Consider the following 24,000-nt stretch of genomic DNA (forward strand, 5'->3'; position numbering starts at 1 on the left):
AGACGCCACCTCGGCGATGAAGGCGTTGACCCGGAGCTCGGGGCGCTGGGCCGGGGGCGCCTCCCGCCAGCAGCCCGGGGGGCAGCCTCTGCAGAAGTGGCTCCACAGGGCGGAGAGACGGGCTGGACGGAACGTCCAGACGGACGGGGCAGAGGCACCGCCCCGCCGACGTCAGACTGACATCGACCAGTCACATGACTGAAGCGGCGGAGGGGAGAGGAGACGGTTTGGACGGTCTCCTCTGTCATCCCTGAGCCGGGGCTCGTAGTAATCAGGGTATTAATAGCAGCACACACGGTGTTGTGTTTCACATCAGGAGGATAAAGATCACAGAGAGGTTCCAGACATCATCAGCTGTCACATTTAATCGCTGCGCCGTGAAGCCTCGGCTTGGAGCGCCTCGGGGAAACACATCGATACGTCTCAACTGTAATCTACCTCGTGCTCTCGTAGCGATGTAAACACCTGTAACCAGCTCTGCAGCGAGGAAGGAGAGTGTGGTCCTCACCTCGGTGGATCCGGCGGCGTGGAGGCGGGGGGTAAACACAGGAGGGCTGGGAGCCTCAGCAGTGGGACGGTGCTGCCGTCCCTCGCCCCGACGCTTAACGTTTCTATTTTGAAAGTGACCTCAGAGCCGCGCCCCTTAAAGGAGACCGAGGCCGGGCTATAGATAGCTCATCATGCTGTCCCCCCCCCCCCCCATCAACCAGTCTTCCTCCTCATGTCCGTCGGTCAGGGAGGAACCGGGAGGCGGCTACGGATTCAGCGCGGGAATCGTTCGGGAAGTCACGAGACGATTGGATTTTGATTCTTGGGGTCAGGATTCAAATGGATGCTAAGGAACCAGCGTTATACGACAGTAGAAGAAGACACCATAATGAGACTAATAAAGGATAGAAGGCGATTGGTGGGCAGTAGAACGATAACACATGCTGAGAACCTCCGATCATAAACTCTGGTGCAGAGAATCCAGCAAATGACCAGCCATGGTGTGGATCAGAAGTGAATGATACCAGATACCGCCAGCTAGCACGCGCACCGTTGCTTTAAGCAGATCTAGTTTAGGATTGCGTTTTGGAGGAGTGCCAGAGAGGCCTTCCCCTCTCGGAGTCTCCGGCCTTCTGGAGGTGAGCAGTACCCCGTTGGGGTGAGTGTGAGTGTGTGTTTCTGTACATTTGGTCCCAAGCTGTAATGCTGGGTTTACACCAACCGGACTCCAATATGTGATGTGAGCATGTGTGAGGATGGGAGTACAATATAACAAGTGTGTCTGTGTGTGTGTTTGTGGTTGTGTGTGTCTGTGCGTGTTTTTGTATCTGCGTGTTTGTGTGGGCGTTTTCATGTGTAGGCTTGCGTGCATTTATGGCTTTTTGTTTGGGTTTGTATGAGTGTGTGTGCTTATTTCGTTTTTTTGTGTTCGTGTAGGTGGGCTTCAGTGCGTCTGTGTGTGTGCGTGCGTGCGTACGTGCATGTGTGTGTGTGTGTGTGTGTGTGTGTGTGTTACCGTTCTGAGGGTACAGAGTCTGTGCAGGAGGTCCCGGGCGTCCTGCCTGGTGATCCCGGGCGGGAGGGGGCCCAGAGCAGAGTCCCAGGAGCTGCAGTTCAGCTCGGGCTCCATGGCTGCCGGCTCCGCCCCTCACACACACATCCTGAGGACCGCAACACTCGTTAATTAACTGTAGCTCCGCCCCCCGAAACACTCGTTAGTGAACTGACAAAGAAGGGAAGAATAAAAACAATTAGAGAGAGGAGGAAGGCAACTAAGAGCGAAAGAAAGAAAGAAAGAAAGAAAGAAAGAAAGAAAGAAAGAAAGAAAGAAAGAAAGAAAGAAAGAAAGAAAGAAAGAAAGAAAGAAAGAAACACAAACAAACTAAGAAGGAAGGAAAGACAAAAGGAAGGAAGAGTGAAAGAGAGAAAGAAAGGAAGGAGTGATGATCATCAGAAGTGCGGACCGGACCCCAGACAGAAGGAACCCCAAGAAGCTCTGCTGAGACCCCCAGGGTGACCCCCCCCCTGTGGTTCCTCTCCACCAATAGAATCTAAACCAAGCGACCACACGGGGGTTCAAACACCAAGGCTCCCTGACCAGCAGAGGACCAGGACCGGAGCTGGGGATGAACGAAGGCTCCCTGACCAGCAGAGGACCAGGACCGGAGCTGGGGATGAACGAAGGCTCCCTGAGGGCTGTGCTCTGAGCGACAGGAAGCCTGCTGCCGGCTGTTATCCACAGTTTCCACCAGCATGACGTCACAGGGCGCCCCCCCACCCTGCCCGCTGTGGAACGGGACACATCTGTGTTGACACAGCGCTGCCATCCATCACACCAGGCGGGGGGGGGGGGCACAGAACCTCCAGAGCAACAGCACCTCCTCCTGATGAAGAGCTGATGGAGAGCTCCTGATGAAGACCTCCTGATGAAGAGCTGATGAAGACCTCCTGATGAAGACCTCCTGATGAAGACCTCCTGAGGAAGAGCTGATGAAGACCTCCTGATGAAGACCTCCTGAGGAAGACCCCCTGATAAAGACCTCCTGATGAAGACCTCCTGAGGAAGAACCCTGATGAAGCCCTCCTGATGAAGACCTCCTGATGAAGAACCCTGATGAAGCCCTCCTGATGAAGAGCTGCTGATGAAGACCCCCTGATGAAGACCTCCTGAGGAAGACCCCCTGATGAAGCCCTCCTGATGAAGACCTCCTGATGAAGCCCCCCTGATGAGGACCCCCTGATGAAGACCTCCTGATGAAGAGCTCCTGATGAAGAGCCCCTATGAGGACCCCCTGATGAAGCCCCCCTAGTGGCCGCTCTGAGTGCCCTCCTGAGGATCCCCTCCCGAGCCTCAGAACCCAGTGGTGGTTTTATGAGGTTAGCTGCACCGACACGTCCCAGCGTTCACCGGCTCGCCCCCGCTCCCCTGACGCCCCCCCCCCCCCCCCCCCCCCGAACGCTGACACACGCACACGTGGCCGTACGGTCACTGTGACGACGGGAACAGACGTCTGAGGACGCTTCCAGACGGGTTGTGAGTCTCAGTCTCTGTCAGCGTCTGAGGATGACTCAACGCCGGGAGAGCGAGGGCCCCGGGGCCCGCTGATGACAGGACCTCACCACCCGGGGCCCCGGGGCCGCTGGGGAGGTGATGACAGGACCGGGTGTGGGAATCAAACACGGGGCAGGCAAGGGTAATGAAGGGAGGGAGGGTTATGGACCAAAACCATCTTAAAGGGAGGCTTATGGACCAAAACCGTCTTAAAGGGAGGGTAATGAACCAAAACCGTCTTAAAGGGAGGGTAATGAACCAAAACCGTCTTAAAGGGAGGGTTATGAACCAAAACCGTCTTAAAGGCCCACTATGCAACTTTTTTAGCCAAAATTACATTAAGTATGCAGGTTGAGAGTTATGCTGATGGTTCTGCATCCATTTCTGGGTTGATTGGTGGGTGTGTCATTTACCCATGTCGCCTCTCCAGTGAAAAAGCGCATATGCAACTTGATCTGTTCGGACCGACACAATCCGGATGTGACGCAGCGGAAGTATCCTCGAAAATGTAGTCAGATTGTAGTTTCGAAAATGCTTTACGGCACAGACACACACCCAAACATGGCACCGGCTAGATATAAACAGCCAGTTGCGAGGCAATTGTTGTCCGAGGTAGGAAACCCAAACGCCGCCGTGTTTGGGTGCATGATAGAGTTTAGATCGGGTTAGATTAAATAATCTCGGATATAAATAACGATCTCATCTCATCGTCATCCGTTTATCCGGGGTCGGGTCGCGGGGGGAGCAGCTCAAGCAGGGGGCTCCAGACTTCCCTTTCCCGGGCCACATTGACCAGCTCTGACGGGGGGATCCCGAGGCGTTCCCAGGCCAGTGTTGAGATATAATCTCTCCACCTAGTCCTGGGTCTTCCCCGAGGTCTCCTCCCCAATGGACGTGCCTGAAACACCTCCAAAGGGAGGCGCCCAGTAGGCATCCTTGCCAGATGCCCGAACCACCACAGCTGACTCCTTTCTAAGTAAAGGAGCAGCGGCTCTAATCCGAGTTCCTCACGGATTACTGAGCTTCTCACCCTATCCCGAGACGCCAGCCACCATTCTGAGAAAACTCATCTCGGCCGCTTTTACCCGCGATCTCGTCCTTTCGGTCATCACCCAACCCTCATGACCATAGGTGAGGATAGGAACGAAGATCGACCGGTAGATCGAGAGCTTTGCCTTGCGGCTCAGCTCTCTTTTCGTAACAACGGTGCGGTAAAGCGAACGCAATACCGCCCCCGCTGCTCTGATTCTCCGGCCAATCTCACGCTCCATAGTACCCTCACTCACGAACAAGACCCCGAGGTACTTGAACTCCTTCACTTGGGCTAAGGACTCATAAATAACGATAATCGGGTTAAATAACTTCACATGGTGTGTCTGGTGTGTTTCCAGCATTCGTAGTGTTGATCAGCAGAGAAATAGTCCGCCAAGACGTTGAGGTTGCTTAGCAGCCAGAGACTCTGTCCATGCAAGTGAACGGAGCGTTCACTCTTCGTCATAACTATCAAACCAAACATCCTTCACATTCACCGAGCGAACATTCTGAAAGTAAAATGCACATTTCTCGCTAAAAATGTTTCCATAAACGCATTTAATGGCGTAACTATGTTACTATTTCCACCCAGAAAAAAGAAAGATGTCGGCCGTATGCTTCTGTGCAAGGGTCACTACTATGGTCACTACAGTAACGAATTGCTTTACGGCACAGACCCACAAACACGGAACCGGCTCGATATAAACACAAGTAACTAATGGATTGTTATATTCATCATAGATCAGCCGACTAAAAAGAGACAGAGAAACCCAATGTCGGAGGAACAGAAGAAGAGAAAAGGGAGACAGACCGACAGAGAGGCCAGACACGAGTAAACGTTGGGCAAGCTTTTCAGGAATAGCGTGAACTGAAAGAAAAAGAAGACTGCAAATCAGACGCCGACTCGGCCGTGTTGCTTTTGAAATTGAAAGTACCCTTGGGTGAACTTTGTCTGCGTAATATTCTTGATTCTGATAGTCTCTGTACACATGTGTTTGCTCAACCATTTTTGTGAGCCCTGTAAAAATTGTTTTCTCGACCGTTTTGTTGTGAGCCCTGTTTGTTTCTAGCTTGCTTGGTTGCAACCATATAAACACCTTTGTTTCCATGGGTGTTTTGCTGTTCGTCTGTCTCGTCCCCCAGATACAGACTGAATCCCCGAATCCAGGTTCTTGTTTATTTCGATTATTATGTTGGCCAAACCTCTTACACTGATTGTTCTGTTCAACCTAAGATAAAATAATTATAACCTAGGGTATAAATTCTCCCCGTCAACTATAAAAAATGATGGATTTATGTTTATTGCAATGCAAATACACCATTTTAAAAATGTATAACCTTGCCTACACTTTATGAACATCTATTTCGGACATGGCTCCGCGCATTCGCCGGCTTCTTTGAAAACAAATGCACATGGCCCGCGTAGAAGAGCATGGGGAAGGGACGTCAACGAGTTGTTACGACAGTGTTGTGAAATATCTACTACGAAGCTTTAGGGGGCGCTGTGTAGAGAAATGTGCGTGCCAAAACCAAGAAAACAGCGAAGAAATGCCCGAAGTTGCATAGTGGGCCTTTAAAGGGAGGGTTATGAACCAAAACAGTCTTAAAGGGAGGGTAATGAACCAAAACAGTCTTAAAGGGAGGGTTATGGACCAAAACCGTCTTAAAGGGAGGGTAATGAACCAAAACACTCTTAAAGGGAGGGTAATGAACCAAAACCGTCTTAAAGGGAGGGTAATGAACCAGAACCGTCTTAAAGGGAGGGTTATGAACCAGAACCATATTAAAGGGAGGGTTATGGACCAGAACCGTCTTAAAGGGAGGGTTATGAACCAGAACCGTCTTAAAGGGAGGGTTATGAACCAAAACAGTCTTAAAGGGAGGGTTATGAACCAGAACCGTATTAAAGGGAGGGTAATGAACCAAAACCGTCTTAAAGGGAGGGTTATGAACCAGAACCATATTAAAGGGAGGGTTATGGACCAGAACCGTCTTAAAGGGAGGGTTATGAACCAGAACCGTCTTAAAGGGAGGGTTATGAACCAAAACAGTCTTAAAGGGAGGGTTATGAACCAGAACCGTCTTAAAGGGAGGGTAATGAACCAAAACCGTCTTAAAGGGAGGGTTATGAACCAGAACCATATTAAAGGGAGGGTTATGGACCAGAACCGTCTTAAAGGGAGGGTTATGAACCAGAACCGTCTTAAAGGGAGGGTTATGAACCAGAACCGTCTTAAAGGGAGGGTTATGAACCAGAACCGTCTTAAAGGGAGGGTTATGGACCAGAACCGTCTTAAAGGGAGGGTTATGAACCAGAACCGTCTTAAAGGGAGGGTTATGGACCAGAACCGTCTTAAAGGGAGGGTTATGGACCAAAACAGTCTTAAAGGGAGGGTTATGGACCAGAACCGTCTTAAAGGGCATAACCTAGTGATTGTTAATTCTTTGGACTTGATTCTATGAACATCCTTACTGTACCTACAGAGATATTGTTGTTTCTCCTTCTTCTGACAAATGTACTAATATTCATTCACTTTGGTTATGGAAATGTAAGTCTCTGGAGCCCTACCGCTGTGTAGGCCTGAACCATAAACCAGTGTAACCACTCCACCAAATGCACCGCCGGAGGTGTCAACAGAACAATGAGGCATTCTGGGAGGGGACTGGGAAGTGTCTGGGTTCCTGCCCGTTCCTCCTCTTCCAAGTTTAGATCCCAGTTGTAGGCCGACCGTTTCCCGTAGGAAACGACCGACGCAGAGAGGCATTTCCGCCGGTTTTTCGAAATCCTGCGTGTCCACCCCGCCTTGGTCTTCTGATGGAAGGCCCCCCTGCTGGGGTCAAAGGGGAGCCGCTGCGCCCTCCGTGCACGAAGGGGTCACGTCGCACGCAGCGGGAACGCCCTCCCCCTCGCCCCGCCTCGTCTTCTCCGACATGTTTTGACAGTTCTGCGTGTTGACGAGGCGTGCCAAGTCGGTCGGCTACCGACACGCACCCCGGGGATCCCTCCGCTACCTGCGGTCTGCGGCCTGCAGACAATGACCACTCTTTCGGTCGCGGGAAAATCAAGGTCAGCTGTCACTTCCTCAACCGAGGGGGTGGGGTGGGGTTTAGGCTCACTTATTGAAAGTTTGAAACAGTTTGGATTAGGCCGCACGCCGAGGCCTGGATTATAATAACCAGCCAGTCCCGCTCTTTACAATACCTTTCTGAGGAGAAATGCGCTTTAATCCACTCATTGTCCCCTAATGTCTCTGGAGATCAGGGGCCTGACGCGGGCGCAGGGCCGTTGTTCTGCCAATTTCTGCTACCTATCAGATGTTGCTACCCAGTGGTTCTGCACCAGGGGGAGACCCCGTCCAGCGGGGCTGAGACCCCCGTTCAGAGGGTCTCTGACCCCGTTCAGAGGGTCTGAGACCTTCTGAACGGGGGTCACGGACCCCCGTTCAGAGGGTCTCAGAGCCCCGTTGTGACCCCCGTTCAGAAGGTCTCAGACCCCCGTTCACAAGGTCTGAGGCCCCGTCCAGCGGGGGGAGACCCCCGTCCAGCCGACCCCCGTTTAGTGCTATTATTGAAACATTCTTTCATCGGTAATCCGGTTGTTCTGTAAGCTCTTTAAAACCAGAACTGAGACCTTCTGCACATAGCCTAACACAGTTCAACAAAAAAAAAGCCCAGACGTATGAATGGCATAAGCTTATTGTCTCAGCAGTATTTATATATACCTAAACCGGTATCAATGCGTTTATCCGAATATATTGAAAGGAAAACCTAAAGGTAGGCCGGGCATCGATTACTGAATGCTCCTCCGATACAAACAACAGCCTGAATGGAGTGAAGAGTGGAGAAATCTGATCAGATCTGAATAACCTATAAAGGTGATAGAAAGAGCTGAACAGCAGCAGCACGGGTCCACTCACTGACCTGCTAACCTCAATAGGAACTAGTCAGGAGGAGTAACTAGCCTACTAGTCGGGAGTAACTAAATACTAGTCAGGAGTGATTAACTACTAGTCAGGAGTAATTAACTACTAGTCTGGAGTAATTAACTACCAGTCGGGAGAAACTCATTAATTAGTTATTACTAGTCGGGAGTTGAACCACCGACCTGGGTCTCCGCGCCGCGGTCCCTCCACCGGCGCGTCGCTCTTTCTCCATCTTGGCGCAAAAACTCCCAAAGCGGCGGTCACATTCTGGAGGTAAGATCACTGATCAGAGAGCGGTTGGAGCACAACACCGACTAACACCGAGCCGTGTGGAGCAGATCTAACCCCGAGAGAGGCTGGTTGATGTCTGACTCTATGACCGCAGAGCGCGGTGTGTAAACGCGTTCCCGCCGCTCAGGAAACGCTCGCTATAGGCTGGAGGAGTTTAACGAGCTGAGAGTCTGATCCGGAGGAGGAAGCGTGTGTCATGAGGGCGGTGGTGACTGTGTGTGCGTGTGCGTGCGTGCGTGTGCGTGTGACTGTGCGTGTGTGTTTGTGTTTCTACAGTAGTGTCATGTGTTTGTGTGTGTGTATAAGTGTGTGTGGTTGTGTTTCTGCATGTGTGTGTTTGCCTATGACTAACATATGTGTGTATAAGTTTGTGTCGATGTCTACAGGTATTTTTTCATGCATGTGTGTGTGTGTGTGTGTGTGTGTGTGTGTGTGTGTGTGTGTGTGTGTGTGTGTGTGTGTGTGTGTGTGTGTGTGTGTGTGTGTGTGTGTGTGTTTTAATGGCCTGCTTCCATTCTGAGAGCTAGTTGACGGAGTCCCTCCACTCAGGGTAGAGGGTGGCGGTGGGGAGGGGGGGAGAGAGGCAGGTGTCGTCCCTCACCTCCCAAATAAACAGCGCTGAAAACAGCGCATATGAAGAGAGATGATAACACTGGCAACTGGGGTTTGCTCGATTCACACAATCATGAATTGAGAAAAATGCTGGAAAAATGCTGTAAATGTTACGGAAGACAGCCAGACCCTGTTAGGTTGAGCCTGTAGTCCCCGTACAGATCTGCACCTCCTAGTGGTGAGGTGACCCAGAGCGCACAGGCTGCCAGAACCCCAGGAGGCAGAAAGGTGTTATTAAGACGTCACCGAGATTTACGGTGGATTCTGCCGGTAAAAGGGGTCATTCCTGGAGAGGGAGTGCCATGCATAGAGAGAGAGAGAGAGAGAGAGAGAGAGAGAGAGAGAGAGAGAGAGAGAGAGAGAGAGAGAGAGAGAGAGAGAGAGAGAGAGAAGGGGGGGGGGGGGGGGAGAGAGAGAGAGAGAGAGAGAGAGAGAGAGAGAGAGAGAGAGGGTTCGTTATGTAGGCCTATGACATGGTAAACGGAGTGCTGGAAGAATGTTTGTGTCTATTTATTCAATCATCGAGGCATTCTGCAAATGCTCATAATTACACCTGCGTGCATACGTACACAAGCATGGAAGGAATGTTAACCCAAATGCTTCCTTAATAAAGACACATGTAGTACTCACATGTACACACACGCTCAACCTCTACACTTGTATGTGTTAATGCATGCATAAACAAATTATATAGAAATGGCAACAATTAATCTTCCTAGCATGGCAGCGGAAAACAGCACCCCCTGGTGGCAAGGTGATGAGATATCTTCGTGTTTATATATACATACGAGGATTCTTTTGCGTGATGTTCCAGTTGTTTCGGTATATTTCGATAAATTATTGCAATGCAATACTAATGTACTGATTTCAATTTATGCATTTACAAGCACGGAATTTACCACACTTTATCCCAGCTGCAGAGCCTTCAATTTGTCGGGCTGAGAGCTCATTCACAAAGGTTCAAATCACACCGCACGCAAAAACCACCAAAGTAAGATGTTTTTGGTGCGGCAGCTTCTTAAAAGAGGACCACTGAAGTCCAGCGGGCCAGAAGAGCATCTCTACCCCGGAGTATCAGTCGAGCTCCGCGGTTAATAAGGATAAGCTGTTTATCTTTGGTTGGTTCTTGTCATGTCTCCGCCAGTGATTGACGTCCTGTCACTGCTCCTGTCACTCATCCTCAGAGTCCCGGAGGTCCGTGTGAGTCCAATCGAGCGGACAGCTCTCCAGAGTCGTGTAATCGCTCCTCCATTGCAAAATGAGTTAGGCCTATCCAACTTCAGAACCCCTGACCCAGAACACCTTAAAATAACCAACACAACCTTCCATCATGTAGTCCTCCACGTTGGTAAATGACTTATCGAATGACTTGAGACAGGTAACGCTATCATACACTCAGTGGCGAACTTAGCCCTTTGGGGGCTCCAGGCGAACAGTCATTTGGGGGGCCCCTGCATCTACCGGTCTCTGTGTTGACACACGTCATTAGCATCGCTGCTGGCTGAGCCAGAGCCACTTGGAATGAAAGGAGCAGTAACGTGACAGCAAACGACGTTGACGGCTGCTCTTGATCCGCCGACGGTCCCGCTGCCACTGCGGTGGCTGTAAAACAGCTGAATAGCTTTGGCAGCTTTGAAAGAAAGTCCTGCCTTTGGTCTTTCTTCTTCTTTTTATGTGACCCGCTTTCGTACGATCGCTTCATGTTTCACTCGATTTATGTCTCACACGATTTCTCTCTCTCTCTCTCTCTTACCGCTTACTGTTTTGAATTTCACATAATTTCCGCATACGCGTGATGAGCGTGATGCGCGTAACATGGAATAGTCCATGTAGTGCAGACTGAAGGGGGGTGCACACGGAAAGATCGTCAAAACATGAGTAATTAGACATCCCGATGCTACTATTGTGAAGAGATTTTTATAAAAATAATAAATATGGGGACAAAATATATGCATTGGGGCCCTCTTGACCAGATCAATATTGTAAATAAGAAACTGTTCTTAATGTTTTATCGGGAAAAATAAAGGTAAAAAAAAAATTAAAAAAAAAGATTTGGGGGCCCCAAAAACCTTCTATGGGGCCCGGGGCTCCAGGCAAATGCCTGGTTTGCCTAGTAGAACAGCCCGCCACTGCATACACTAGCCTACATTTCGAAAGAAATATAGGATTCCAGTTATAGCCAATGTGACGTCCCAACTCAACATGTCTTATCTATTCTAATCTTATTACACTTCTGATACTTATATCTTTCACTAAACCAAATAAATCCCCGATAACTTTAACAACCATCTGGAAATAAATAAATTAGAAGAGCAATTTCTGAATTTCTAATTTCTCAGTGTGTTTGCTGCTGAAGGACACAGGCTGAATGATGGGCATCAAACCTGCGGGCTCAGGTGTCCCCATGCTGGAGCAACCCTCTCGGTTACAGCTGAAGCGTGGCGGACCCGATCACCTTTCACAGATCAGGTTCAAGGTAGACCAGTCGATGGCAGACGCAGCCCACACGCATTCGGTTATTACCGGCGTTAATATTTAACGCCGGTGCGCAGAGAGACAGTGAACAAAAGACAAGCGACAAGACCCCCAATCAAAGTGCAGAAGGTGAGCGAGGGATACAGTGACCTGGGGCACGCGTCCCACTGCGGGGCTGGTCCCAGATCAGTGATCTGCTCATATAGAGAGAGACACTTTAAGGCTGGTCCCGGATCAGTGATCTGCTCATAGGATCGATAGAAAGACACCTGAAGGCTGGTCCACGATCAGTGATCTGCTCATTAGGAGAGACGTCTTAAGGCTGGTCCCGGATCAGTGATCTGCTCATAGAGAGAGACGCCTTAAGGCTGGTCCCGGATCAGTGATCTGCTCATAGGATCGATAGAGAGACACCTTGGTACTTGGTCTAACCCTGGTTCTCTGCTAGATAGAGATAATGTTGTGTTCTACTCCTGTTCAATGTGTCCATAACCCTGATACACACCCAGCAGAATGGAGACCAAACAACAGCTCTGACATAACATTCAGGGGTACGTCCATTTCCTGCAGTGGCCAGCCTGACTTCCTGTGCAGCTGTGATTTGAAAACAGAGCAGAGGCTGGCATCGGGTTGAACCGCTCCTTCATCCAGGGGCCGCGTGTGGTCCCCCCCCCCCCGCCCCGGGCCCCTCCCCTGGGTCGCGCCCCGGTCTGTCTGCTGTGGAACCATTCCTGGATCCCCATTGGGAGAGTCTCCAGCCGGGGTTGCCATGGGGCTTCTGGATTAGCTGTAGTTATGTTGGGTTTGACTCGGGCTCGGCTATAGGTCTGATCCCCAGGCTGATAGGAGGCTGAATTAAGCCTGGATTATGATGGTCACAACCCACTGCTCTGCTGGCTTTCACCATTATTACTTTAGTACGCCAGTTAGGATTTAATGACGGTATTTGCCGCCGGTATACTTAAGTGTGCAACATGTTTATACAGCAGATAATTGTTGAAGGCTTCAGTTATTATCTTCTGTGTAAACCTGCTGAGTTTCATTATGTTCAACCCAGAAAATATTCAAGAAATGGACGTTTGAACATTCTTTCTTAATCGTTTAGTTTTGTATCAAACAAAAGGACATCGATTTGACCTTAAAATGACAGGTAGGCCTATTCTTCCAAAAAGGACAAAAACTACTCTCTTGCTTTTGGTTTAGTAAAACACAAACTTCAAAGATTCACCATTGTACACTTTAAGCACTTACAGAGGAAACATAGTTAAGTTTCTACTATACATTTATCAAAGTTGGAGGATTTTGTAACGATTTCCACAACAAATTTGCAAAGATTTAAAATACAAAGTGACTTTAAGAAGATGGTTATTGGGTATTGGCAGAGGAAGACTGAAGGAGCATGGGGCCCTCACAGCCTTACCTAAAGACTGGGAGATATGTTACAAGCTGCCATGATGGGGCTTCTTATTGTTAAACGCTGAGGGCATACAGAGACGACCCCCACCATCAAACCCTTTCTAACACACACACACACACACACACACACACACACACACACACACACACACACACACACACACACACACACACACACACACACACACACACACACACACACACACAGCCTTCTGATCTCGCTCTTACAGAATGGATCGTTCCCATGATGTAAACCCAATGAGTCACATGGAATGAAGTAATCAAGTCTAACATTGAAACGATCAACATGGACGGGAACACATAAAGTAGTCCCTTACGAAGGAATGTGTGCACCAGCGCACGCACGCCCTGACGCACGCTTACCTGCTGCAGACGGAGCTCGGGGGCTGACAGGAGATCATGTTAGAGGACGGTTCTTCAGCGGGACGTCCCGAGCCGGTGGATCCCCGTTCCGATCGGCCCCGGTCTGGTGTCTGTGCTGCTCAGCGGCACCACGACCGTCCTGCCGTCACCTGAGAGCGTTCTGTCTGCCTGAGAGGGTTCAGTCTGTAGAGCGTTCTGTCTGCCTGAGAGCTAGACAGAACGCTGGAGAGCGTTCTGTCTGCCTGAGAGCGTTCAGTCTGCCTGAGAGGGTTCTGTCTGTCTGAGAGCGTTCTGTCTGCCTGAGAGCGTTCAGTCTGCCTGCAGAGCCACTGGTTCATCTCCCTGATGTCGCCCTCCTGTCACCATGGCTCCCCCAGAGGGTCCTCTCATGTTGCAGGACGACACCGCCGCCTCCCCCTCGCTCAGTCACACACAACACACACAACCACCTGCAGGGGTAACACAACTCCTCCACGCACACACACCCGCAGTGGAGGTCGACCGCAGGGGGGGGGACTCCGCACTGTGTGTGGAGGCAGGGCAGCAGGAGGGAGGCCGAGGGGAGGACAAGAGCACAGCTTGGGGCTCCAGCGCGCTCCAACTCAGGGATGGAGACAAACATACAACCACTGCCCCATGGAAGGCTCCGGGCAGCTAGCCGCCTGAGGCGGAACAAAGGGGCCGGCATGGGGATGGAGAGGCTGAGATAGGGGAAGAAATGTTGAAGAGCAGGAGTATTGAGGAGCTCCCTGGCGCTAGATGTAGCCAGAGCATCTCTACCCTGATTTCCCGCCCAATCTGGCAACCCCAGGGTCACCAGATTGGGCGTGAAATCGGGCCCAATCTGGCAACACTGGTTGTAGCAGGGCTTAGCACACGCAGGGAGGCAGAATGCATTCACCCTGGCGTGTTCTGGGTGTAAGAAGAGGCCTCCACACGAGGCCTTGGACTGAACGGACCCAGGCTGCAGCCCAGACCACAAAGAGCTGAGGCTGTAGAACCCAAACTCAGAGACACACAGCTCCCCAATCCTCAAACAGATGTCATGTCTTGTGGCGACATTTCCAGGAAAGATATTTATGTTACAAGTAAAATGGGAGGTTTATCGACCACATCGTGGAGGTTAAAATATAAATTCACCCACAAGCACAAACAAAGCCTTAAAATCACTCTTTATTATTGTCATTATACACAGTGAGTAAACATTAGTCCATAAATACACACCATAATGCCTCCTCTATTCAGAGGCACCGCTAAAAAGTTATTTGCGTTTCCACATGTGCTTGAGTCTCATTTGTATAAAAGCAGTACAATTTGTTACAAAAGATAACCAATATTCACGCTAAATGGTTAATCATATCACATTAAAGGGTGCAAATATCACATTGTTTCATTTCTGTTAGGAGTCACAATCAGTAAGGCAGGTCTCAGCGCTGCTCCGTAACGTGAAGGCGTTCTCTGAACCCCGACTCAACCCGGGTGGGGTTCAGTTTACCGTCATCTAAAGACGGGTGAATTTGTGTTTGGCAATTATTAAAAATAATGTTTTGTCCATTTCCCCATCTATTCCTGAAGATGTATGCGTTCTACTTCAATGGAAAGGTCCTCTCACGGGCTGAGCTCACCGTGTGGGCGTGTCAGAGTGTTTGTCTCTGGACCTACAGACCTCCAACCGGCTGCTGCCTCAGGTCCAAGCTTCTGGGAAAAGGCACACACTGGTATGGTGTAGCGCTGGTACAGTGTTCCTCTGGTACGGGTTACCTCTGGTACAGTGTACCTCTGGTACGGGTTACCGCTGGTACAGTGTACCTCTGGTACACTGGGTTAGGGTTACCTCTGGTAACCCTGTGTACCTCTGGTACACTGTACCTCTGGTACGGGTTACCTCTGGTACGGGTTACCGCTGGTACAGTGTACAGTGTACCTCTGGTACAGTGTACAGTGTACCTCTGGTACACTGTACCTCTGGTACGATTCACCTCCTTGGTCGAGGGCTCTCAAACGGACCCCTTTGGACCGGCCCTGGGGGGTCCTGGTTCAGACCGGCCCTGGTTCAGACCGGCCCTGGTTCAGACCGGCCCTGGGGGGTCCTGGTTCAGACCGGCCCAGGGGGGTCCTGGTTCAGACCGGCCCTGGGGGGTCCTGGTTCAGACCGGCCCAGGGGGGTCCTGGTTCAGACCGGCCCTGGTTCAGACCGGCCCTGGGGGGTCCTGGTCTCCCATCTCTCTATGCCTATGACGTGTTGCTAATGCGATCGGCTCCGTTTGGAGAGGCTGGACGATGAAGCAGAGCACCAGAGGGTCCCCCGCCACGCAGAGCCCTCTACACCACAGACCGTCCCCCAGAGCCCTCTACACCACAGACCGTCCCCCAGAGCCCTCTACACCACAGACCGTCCCCCAGAGCCCTCTACACCACAGACCGTCCCCCAGAGCCCTCTACACCACACACCGTCCCCCAGAGCCCTCTACACCACAGACCGTCCCCCAGAGCCCTCTACACCACAGACCGTCCCCCAGAGCCCTCTACACCACAGACCGTCCCCCAGAGCCCTCTACACCACAGACCGTCCCAGGCCACGCCCCGCTGGGACCACTGGCTCTGCGTCAGAGTGGGACTGGGGTTCCTTGTCCACCCAGTAAGGGGTGCTGGGAAGGTGCTCCGCCCAGTCTAGTCCAGAAGCCCAGGTACCAGTGGGATGGTGGGGCTGATTACTGAAGACCAGGCCTGGACTACTGAAGACCAGGCCTGGACTACTGAAGACCAGGACCGGTCTACTGAAGACCAGGACCGGACAACTGAAGACCAGGACTGGACTACTGAAGACCAGGCCTGGACTACTGAAGACCAGGCCTGGACTACTGAAGACCAGGCCTGGACTACTGAAGACCAGGACTGGACTACTGAAGACCAGGACTACTGAGGACCAGGCCTGGACTACTGAAGACCAGGGCTGGACTACTGAAGACCAGGACTGGACAACTGAGGACCAGGCCTGGACTACTGAAGACCAGGACTGGACTACTGAAGACCAGGACTGGACTACTGAAGACCAGGACTGGACTACTGAAGACCAGGACTACTGAAGACCAGGCCTGGACTGCTGAGAACCAGGACTACTGAAGACCAGGACTACTGAGGACCAGGACTACTGAGGACCAGGACTACTGAGGACCAGGACTACTGAGAACCAGGGTGCAGCCCTGTGTGGTGCACATCCTGACGTCAGGGAAACAGAATATCTGCTGCAGCGACCGAGTCGTCCTGATTCCCTGCTCCTCTTGACTGAGTGACGATTGTAAAGACACCAAAGGATGCACTCAGCACAATTCCTTTACCTGTACAGCAAATGAGCTTATTATATCTACATCTATATCGATATAGATATAGATATCCCGGTGAATGAAATGAGGAGGACCATGTTTGTTTTCCGCTTCTCTCCGTTCTATATCTATAGAGCTACACTCTGGTTGGCCCTTGCGGGTGCATATGTTCCAGCGAGGGCTGGGTGCTAAGTGTTGTGTGCATAGGCAGGGGGCCGGTACAAAGGTGGGGTCCCGAGGGGGCGGCCCCTGGAGCGTCGCTGCTATCCCAGCAGCACCCTCTGCAGGCGGTGCGCGGGCACGCTGATCTCGTCCTCGGACTCGGCGTCGCTCTGCGGGTTGGAGCTGCAGGGCGACGTGCACTCCGGGGAGCACAGGTAGTGCATCAGGGGCAGGCGGTACTTCCCGCAGAAGTCCACGAACTTGATGTGGCGCACGCACGAGTCAAAGTACACGCCTGCAACAGAAGGAGGGTGGGGGGGGGGTTGTAAAACCCGGCGACTCGGTGAGAGTCTGGCAGGAAGTGCAGGGTAAACAACGCCGGGAAAGGAGGGTGAGACACAGAGGAATGGTTTAGACCGCCAGAATGGTTTAGACCGCCAGGAGTCAGCATTAAGGGAGGCGACAGGACCCAGCAACAAACATAGGAAATATGATCCTGAATGCGTTTCTGCTTTTCTATGGAGAGCGAGTTCCCCCAGATCTCCACTAAGGCTATGAAAGTCCTAATCCCCTTCACCTCCACCTACCTACAAATACAGATCAAGGCTGCAGGTGGAGGACGACTTGCGTTTATTTCTCTCTGCACTGCAGCCCCGCATCGAACAACTCTGCGCTTAAAAAGCGAGGCCTCAGTGTTCCCATTGATATGGACGATTAAATTGAAAGTCAAAGTTGTGTTGTCTTAAATGCATAAATTGGTTGGGCCATAGGGTTGATGCCGCTCGTAGCGCAAATGATGCGAATTTGGCGCATTTTGTTTGTTGTTTAAATCTGAGGTTTTATGTGGCTGAAATCGTTAACAAATTTGATGAACATATGTGAATCTGTTCGATCTCATAACATGCTGTTGCCGTTCATTGATCAGAGTTGTCCATTGTGCTGATTTCTTTCGAGACGATGTCCATCTCCTTCAAATGTGCACTTAAGGCCCAGACACACAGCGCCGATTACAGTTGTCGGTTGTTGTCAGTTGTAGCTTTGTTTTGTTGATTTGTGGATAGGACTAACGATGTTCAGGGATAAAAGTATCCCCAATTAACCCTGCACGAAGTTTGAAATTATTTGCTGCATAGAATCGTTTATGAATGCACTTATAAATGTGATTAGTTATTGAAAGTCATCATTGCCTGGAACACACAAAAGTGTGTGTGTGTGTGTGGGGGGGGGCTCGGCTGCCCTTACCTACTCTAAGGGGAGGCTCACATTCACCCAATTTGAAAACCCCTGGTGAAGACGGCTTCCTGTACCAGGCCAGTCCGACTAGGAAACCTTTATCATGTGATGTTGTTTTATGATCGGTGCTGTATTGGATTAGGTTATGTTTGATACAGGATGTTGTTTCAGTGTGTCACACACCCTGTCGTGTTGTGAGACGAACCAGGTCAAATTAGGTCAACAGAAAGGAATGGGTTAACCATTGGGAGAAATGGTTCGGCTTCGTTCAGGAGCTACAGCAGGTTGGCTGGTAACCGGAGGGTTGCTAGTTCAATCCCTCGCTCCTCCTAGCTGAGTGTCGAGGTGTCCCTGAGCAAGGCGCCTCACCCTGACTGCTCCTGACGAGCCGGCTGTCGCCTTGCATGGTCGACTCGGCCGTCGGCGGGTGAATGTGTGTATTAACCCCTGTGAGTCGCTTTGGGTAAAAATGTCTTAATGCCCAACATTTAAATTTAGGGCATTTAGCAGACGCGTTTATTTAAAGTGAATCAGAATAAGTCCATTTCTCATAAGAAAGAGAAACACAATATATCTCTGTCTGTACAGTAAGGATGTTTATAGAACCAAGTGCCGAGCACTAACAACCACTAGGTCAACCCATTCCCCGTGCACAACAGAGATAGCTAGGATAAGACAAGATAAGAACTTTATTTCATCCCAGACAAGGAAAATTCACTTGTGACAGCAGCCCACGGAATATAGAAAGATGCAATAATAAAAAAAGGGACTGAGCTGTGGCAACAGGCCGCCCCTCCGGCGGCGCCATCGCGAGGAGGTGAACCTGATGGCGCCGCGCTAAGGACTGTTGTGAAGTGTCGGGACGTACAACATACAATAAGGCCCAATCCCATTTCTACCCCTTCCCCCTTCCCCTTACCCCTCCAAAACAAGGGGGAGGGGTAAGGGGAAGGGGTAAGGGGTAGAAATGGGATTGGGCCTTATTGTGTACATTAAGTGCCAGTTAGTGCTAATGTAAAAAATATCAAAACAACAACAAGGCCTTCAGCAGCCTGGGTCGGCCCAGGGCGGGGTCGGGGGGGGGGGGTCGGGGGGGGTCAGGGGGAGGGGGGTCAGGGCGGGGGTCAGAGGGAGGGGGGGGTCAGGGCGGGGGTCAGGGCGGGGTTAGGGGGGGGTCAGAGGGGGCTCAGGGCGGGGGTCTCACCGGCACACTTGGGGTTGGGGCACTTGCTGGCCAGGTCCAGGTAGTGCAGCAGGTTGGCGGGCAGGTCGCAGCGCGAGTACGGCACGTTGCGGCTCTTCACCGTGCGCCCCGCCAGCTCCAGCAGCGAGGGGGGGTCGTAGGTCATCTCCTTGACGAAGCGCACCACCAGCGGGTTGCCGCGGAGACTGAGCTCCTGCAGCCGCACCAGGCTGAGGATCTCGCGCGGCAGGTAGGTCAGCAGGTTGTTGTGCAGGCTGAGCGAGCGCAGGGAGTGGAGCCTGGGGGAACAGGTGAGCGTTTACAGCGCTGAACCAACCGGGGGCCCCTCCCAGCGCTGAACCAACCGGGGGCCCCTCACAACGCTGAACCAACCGGGGGGCCCTCACAGCGCTGAACCAACCAGGGGCCCCCACAGCGCTGAACCAACCAGGGGCCCCCACAGCGCTGAACCAACCGGGGGCCCCCACAGCGCTGAACCAACCGGGGGCCCTCCCAGAGCTGTACTAACCAGGGGCCCTTCTTTGTACCTGGTGAGCTGCGGCGGGACGCCCTGGATGCGGTTGTCGCACAGCCCCAGGTAGCTCAGGTAGGGCAGGTTGGCCAGCTCCGCCGGGATGGAGGTGATGAAGTTCCCCCCCAGATACAGGAGCTCCAGGCTGCAGGGGGAGAGAGACCGTCAGGGGGAGAGAGACCGACTCCGTCAGGGGGAGAGAGACCGTCAGGGGGAGAGAGACCGTCAGGGGGAGAGAGACCGTCAGGGGGAGAGAGACCGACTCCGTCAGGGGGAGAGAGACCGTCAGGGGGGAGAGAGACCGTCAGGGGGGAGAGAGGCCAACAGGGGGAGAGAGACCGACTCCGTCAGGGGGAGAGAGGCCGTCAGGGGGAGAGAGACCGTCATGGGGGAGAGAGACCGTCATGGGGGAGAGAGACCGTCATGGGGGAGAGAGACCGTCAGGGGGGAGAGAGACCGTCAGGGGGGAGAGAGACCGTCAGGGGGGAGAGAGATCGTCAGGGGGAGAGAGACCGTCATGGGGGAGAGAGACCGTCAGGGGGGAGAGAGATCGTCAGGGGGGAGAGAGATCGTCAGGGGGAGAGAGACCGTCATGGGGGAGAGAGACCGTCAGGGGGGAGAGAGAGCGTCATGGGGGAGAGAGATCGTCAGGGGGAGAGAGACCGTCATGGGGGAGAGAGACCGTCAGGGGGGAGAGAGACGCGGGGGAGGCCCGGAGCCAGAGAGCAGGGAGGGCTCAGCGGCCGTAGCGCTGGCCTGTCCTGCTGCTGGGGAAACTGATGATGCAGCTACTGGGACAGAGGGGCTCATTTGTCCTTGGTGCCAGAGCAGCCCCCCGCCCCCCCTACCCCACCTAAACCCCCCACCCTCCTCATGCAGGCCCCTCCCCCTGGAGCCAGCAGGCCCCTCCCCCCTCCTCCAGCAGGCCCCTCCTCCAGCAGGGAGCGGGAGAGGACATGGAGCTGACCCACTCAGGTCTCTTTGTGTTGACATGGCCGAGGACACAGTCCGCCTCCATGGACAACTTGACTCATAAATCAGAAAATCGTACAAACCATTAATATTACCCCTCCATAAAACAGGCCGCTATCTGTATTATTCGAGGTGTAAAGGTGAATAGCAGAGATGTTTGGATATTAACAACCTAATGCAAAGTCTACCCTAACTGTGGATAACATTAATACCAAAGTGGGCATTGAGATCCAAAACGAACTCTACATTAAGACTCCTGCAGACATGGCAGACCCCCACTGGCCTGGACCAGCCCCTGAACCAGTGGGCAGACCCCCATTGGCCTGGACCAGTCCATGAACCAGTGGATAGACCCCCATTGGCCTGGACCAGTCCATGAACCAGTGGGCAGCCAAAAGGGGAAAAGGTTCCAGAGTGATTTAGACTTAAGATGAGGACTCTCACCGTGAAGGACTGCTGGAATAACACATCCTCTTCTAGAGACAAAATCCCTCTCCTAGCACCCCTCTTCTAGAGCCAGAATCCCTCCTTGGAGACGGAACCCCTCTTCTAGAGACAGAACCCCTCTTCTAGGGACAGAACCCATCTAGAGAGAACCCCTCCCTAGAGACAGAACCCCTCTAGAGGGAACCCCCTCTCTAGAGACAGAACCCCTTTTCTAGAGACAGAATCCCTCTTCTAGAGACAGAACCCCTCTTTTAGAGACAGAACCCCTCTTTTAGAGACAGAACCCCTTTTCTAGAGACAGAATCCCTTTTCTAGAGACAGAATCCCTCTTCTAGAGACAGAACCCCTCTTTTAGAGACAGAACCCCTCTAGAGACAGAACCCCTCTTCTAGAGACAGAACCCCTCTTTTAGAGACAGAATCCCTCTTTTAGAGACAGAACCCCTTTTCTAGAGACAGAATCCCTCTTCTAGAGACAGAACCCCTCTTTTAGAGACAGAATCCCTCTTCTAGAGACAGAACCCCTCTTTTAGAGACAGAACCCCTCTAGAGACAGAACCCCTCTTCTAGAGACAGAACCCCTCTTCTAGAGACAGAATCCCTCTTTTAGAGACAGAACCCCTTTTCTAGAGACAGAATCCCTCTTCTAGAGACAGAACCCCTCTAGAGACAGAACCCCTCTTTTAGAGACAGAACCCCTCTTTTAGAGACAGAACCCCTTTTCTAGAGACAGAATCCCTCTTTTAGAGACAGAACCCCTTTTCTAGAGACAGAATCCCTCTTCTAGAGACAGAACCCCTCTTTTAGAGACAGAACCCCTCTTTTAGAGACAGAACCCCTTTTCTAGAGACAGAATCCCTTTTCTAGAGACAGAATCCCTCTTCTAGAGACAGAACCCCTCTTTTAGAGACAGAACCCCTCTAGAGACAGAACCCCTCTTCTAGAGACAGAACCCCTCTTCTAGAGACAGAACCCCTCTTCTAGAGACAGAATCCCTCTTTTAGAGACAGAACCCCTTTTCTAGAGACAGAATCCCTCTTCTAGAGACAGAACCCCTCTTTTAGAGACAGAATCCCTCTTCTAGAGACAGAACCCCTCTTTTAGAGACAGAACCCCTCTAGAGACAGAACCCCTCTTCTAGAAACAGAACCCCTCTTTTAGAGACAGAACCCCTCTTCTAGAGACAGAACCCCTCTTCTAGAGACAGAACCCCTCTTCTAGAGACAGAACCCCTCTTCTAGAGACAGAATCCCTCTTCTAGGCCCTGCACCTCCCCCCCACGCTCTGGTGTAACTCGTGAGCCATGAGAGGGTGTGAGCGCTGTGAACAGGTGTGACCTTCAACCTGACAGCAGGTCACACTGACCCGCTACCGTCGGGTGACGACCTGCTGATAGCAAGACATCAACTCCCCCACTTGGTCCGCCCCCTGGTCCTGACCCCAGCCCCACCTGATCCTGACCCCCCCTGGTCCTGACCCCAGCCCCACCTGATCCTGACCCCCCCTGGTCCTGACCCAAGCCCCACCTGATCCTGACCCCCCTGGTCTAACAAGGAATCATCATCATCATGATCATCAGTGAGGCCGGTGATGAAGAGTCCTATTTAAAACACTTACCCTGACAAGCAACCAATCATTAACCTTACCTCACATCTGGTTTTCATCATATTGAAGCTATTTTGTAAGAATACCACTTTATGATATAAATCTAATTATATTGAAAATCTCGCTTCTAGATAACCAAGTCAAGAGTATAACGACAAGTTATCCAGAGTATAACGACAAGTTATCCAGAGTATAACGACAAGTTCCCCCTGAACCGACTAGTGTCCTGGGACGTTTGAGACGGACCGGGAGAGAAAGTCCAGCCCTACCTGGTGAGGTCCTCGATCTCCGCGGGGATGCTCCTCAGGCGGTTCCCCCCCATCGAGAGGGACTGCAGGCGTCGCAGCTTGGTGCACTGGAGCGGGATCTCGAGGAAGCGGTTCCCGCTGAAGTTCAGCGTCTCCAGCTGCATGGAGCCGAACTCCTTGGGCAGCGAGGCCTCGTCCAGGCGGTTGTTCTTGGCGATGAAGGTCTTCAGCTTGGTCAGCCGGGTGATGTCCTCACTGAGGACGGACAGGCCGTTGTTGCTGATGTCCAGCAACTGGAGGTTGGAGAAGAGGAGGACGGAGAGGGGCAGGGAGGCCAGCCGGTTGTGGTGGAGGTACAGCTCGACCGTGTCGCTCCTCCGCTCCTCCCCAAGGCTCTCCGCGCTCAGGGTGCTGAGCTGGAGCCTGGAGTAGTCCAGGACCCCGGGTCCGTGTCCGGCGGGACCCTCGGGTCCTGCGGCGTCCAGGGGCTCCATGTCGGACTCAGACCAGGTGGACCAGTAGGACTCAGACCAGGAGAGCAGGAGGGGCGGATCTTCAGCTTCGGCCGCCGAGGGATTCTTCTCCAAGTTCCTCCACCAATAGAAAGCCAGGGCGACTGTGGCAGCTTCTGGATCACTGGCTGTTAAAACGCGTTTAGGCCGAAAGAAGACGCGAAAGTGTCGACACTGGTGCTGCCGGGACGTTCAGCTTTCGAGCCGCTCCGAGATGTGGGTCAGGATCAACTGTCAATCAAAAAGGGACATGACCATCCCGTCGAGCGCCGCCGTAACCTGAGTTCAGCAGTCGGGGCTCAGCGGCGCTATGAGCGGTTATGAGCAGTCCAGGTTCCGGGGTGGGCTGGAGGGTGGGTCCCTCCGCCGCAGGGCCAATAGAGGGCGTTCATTGGTCGGTCTTCCTGTCCGTCATGTTGCAGCGGGTGTAACAGTTTTTTATTGGAGATAAAGATGCAACACAAGTTCACCAAACAACTTTAATTACCTCAATGAATTTACAACACCGACTTACGGGAATTATTTTAGGTATTTTTTCCGGTTTCTAGCAGTAATTATTTGCGGTGGCAATTTTTCAGTAATACAAACTCCTATGAACTCCGAGTATATGG

At 52.1% G+C, this 24,000-nt stretch overlaps 2 protein-coding genes across 3 annotated transcripts in view; both read right to left on the reverse strand.

Moving 5' to 3' along the window:
* Nucleotides 1-8,512, reverse strand: part of gpr156 (G protein-coupled receptor 156) — a 17,698-nt gene extending 9,186 nt beyond the window's left edge. The window contains exons 1-2 of the mRNA XM_030344020.1: nucleotides 8,178-8,512; nucleotides 1,505-1,649 (exon numbers count right to left, since the gene is read on the reverse strand). Coding sequence (XP_030199880.1) covers nucleotides 1,505-1,618 — 114 coding nt within the window. The 5' untranslated portion in view covers nucleotides 1,619-1,649; nucleotides 8,178-8,512. The remainder of the gene's footprint in view (nucleotides 1-1,504; nucleotides 1,650-8,177) is intronic.
* A 5,815-nt stretch (nucleotides 8,513-14,327) lies between these two features.
* Nucleotides 14,328-23,696, reverse strand: lrrc58b (leucine rich repeat containing 58b). Of its 2 annotated transcripts, XR_003974122.1 has the most exons (5): nucleotides 22,899-23,696; nucleotides 19,623-19,751; nucleotides 19,096-19,373; nucleotides 15,114-16,953; nucleotides 14,328-14,982 (listed from the first exon to the last, which is right to left on the reverse strand). XR_003974122.1 is itself a non-coding variant. In XM_030342847.1 (4 exons), exons 1-4 carry the CDS (start codon nucleotides 23,369-23,371, stop codon nucleotides 16,760-16,762), a joined length of 1,074 nt encoding a protein of 357 aa, XP_030198707.1. In that variant the 5' UTR covers nucleotides 23,372-23,696; the 3' UTR covers nucleotides 14,328-16,759. The 2 variants fall into 2 exon arrangements, 1 of the variants encoding a protein (XP_030198707.1); XM_030342847.1 differs by having other exon boundaries at nucleotides 14,328-16,953.
* Between the last annotated feature and the right edge of the window lie 304 nt (nucleotides 23,697-24,000).

Source organism: Gadus morhua, chromosome 20 (genome assembly GCF_902167405.1).
Source record: "Gadus morhua chromosome 20, gadMor3.0, whole genome shotgun sequence".
Lineage (NCBI taxonomy): Eukaryota > Metazoa > Chordata > Actinopteri > Gadiformes > Gadidae > Gadus > Gadus morhua.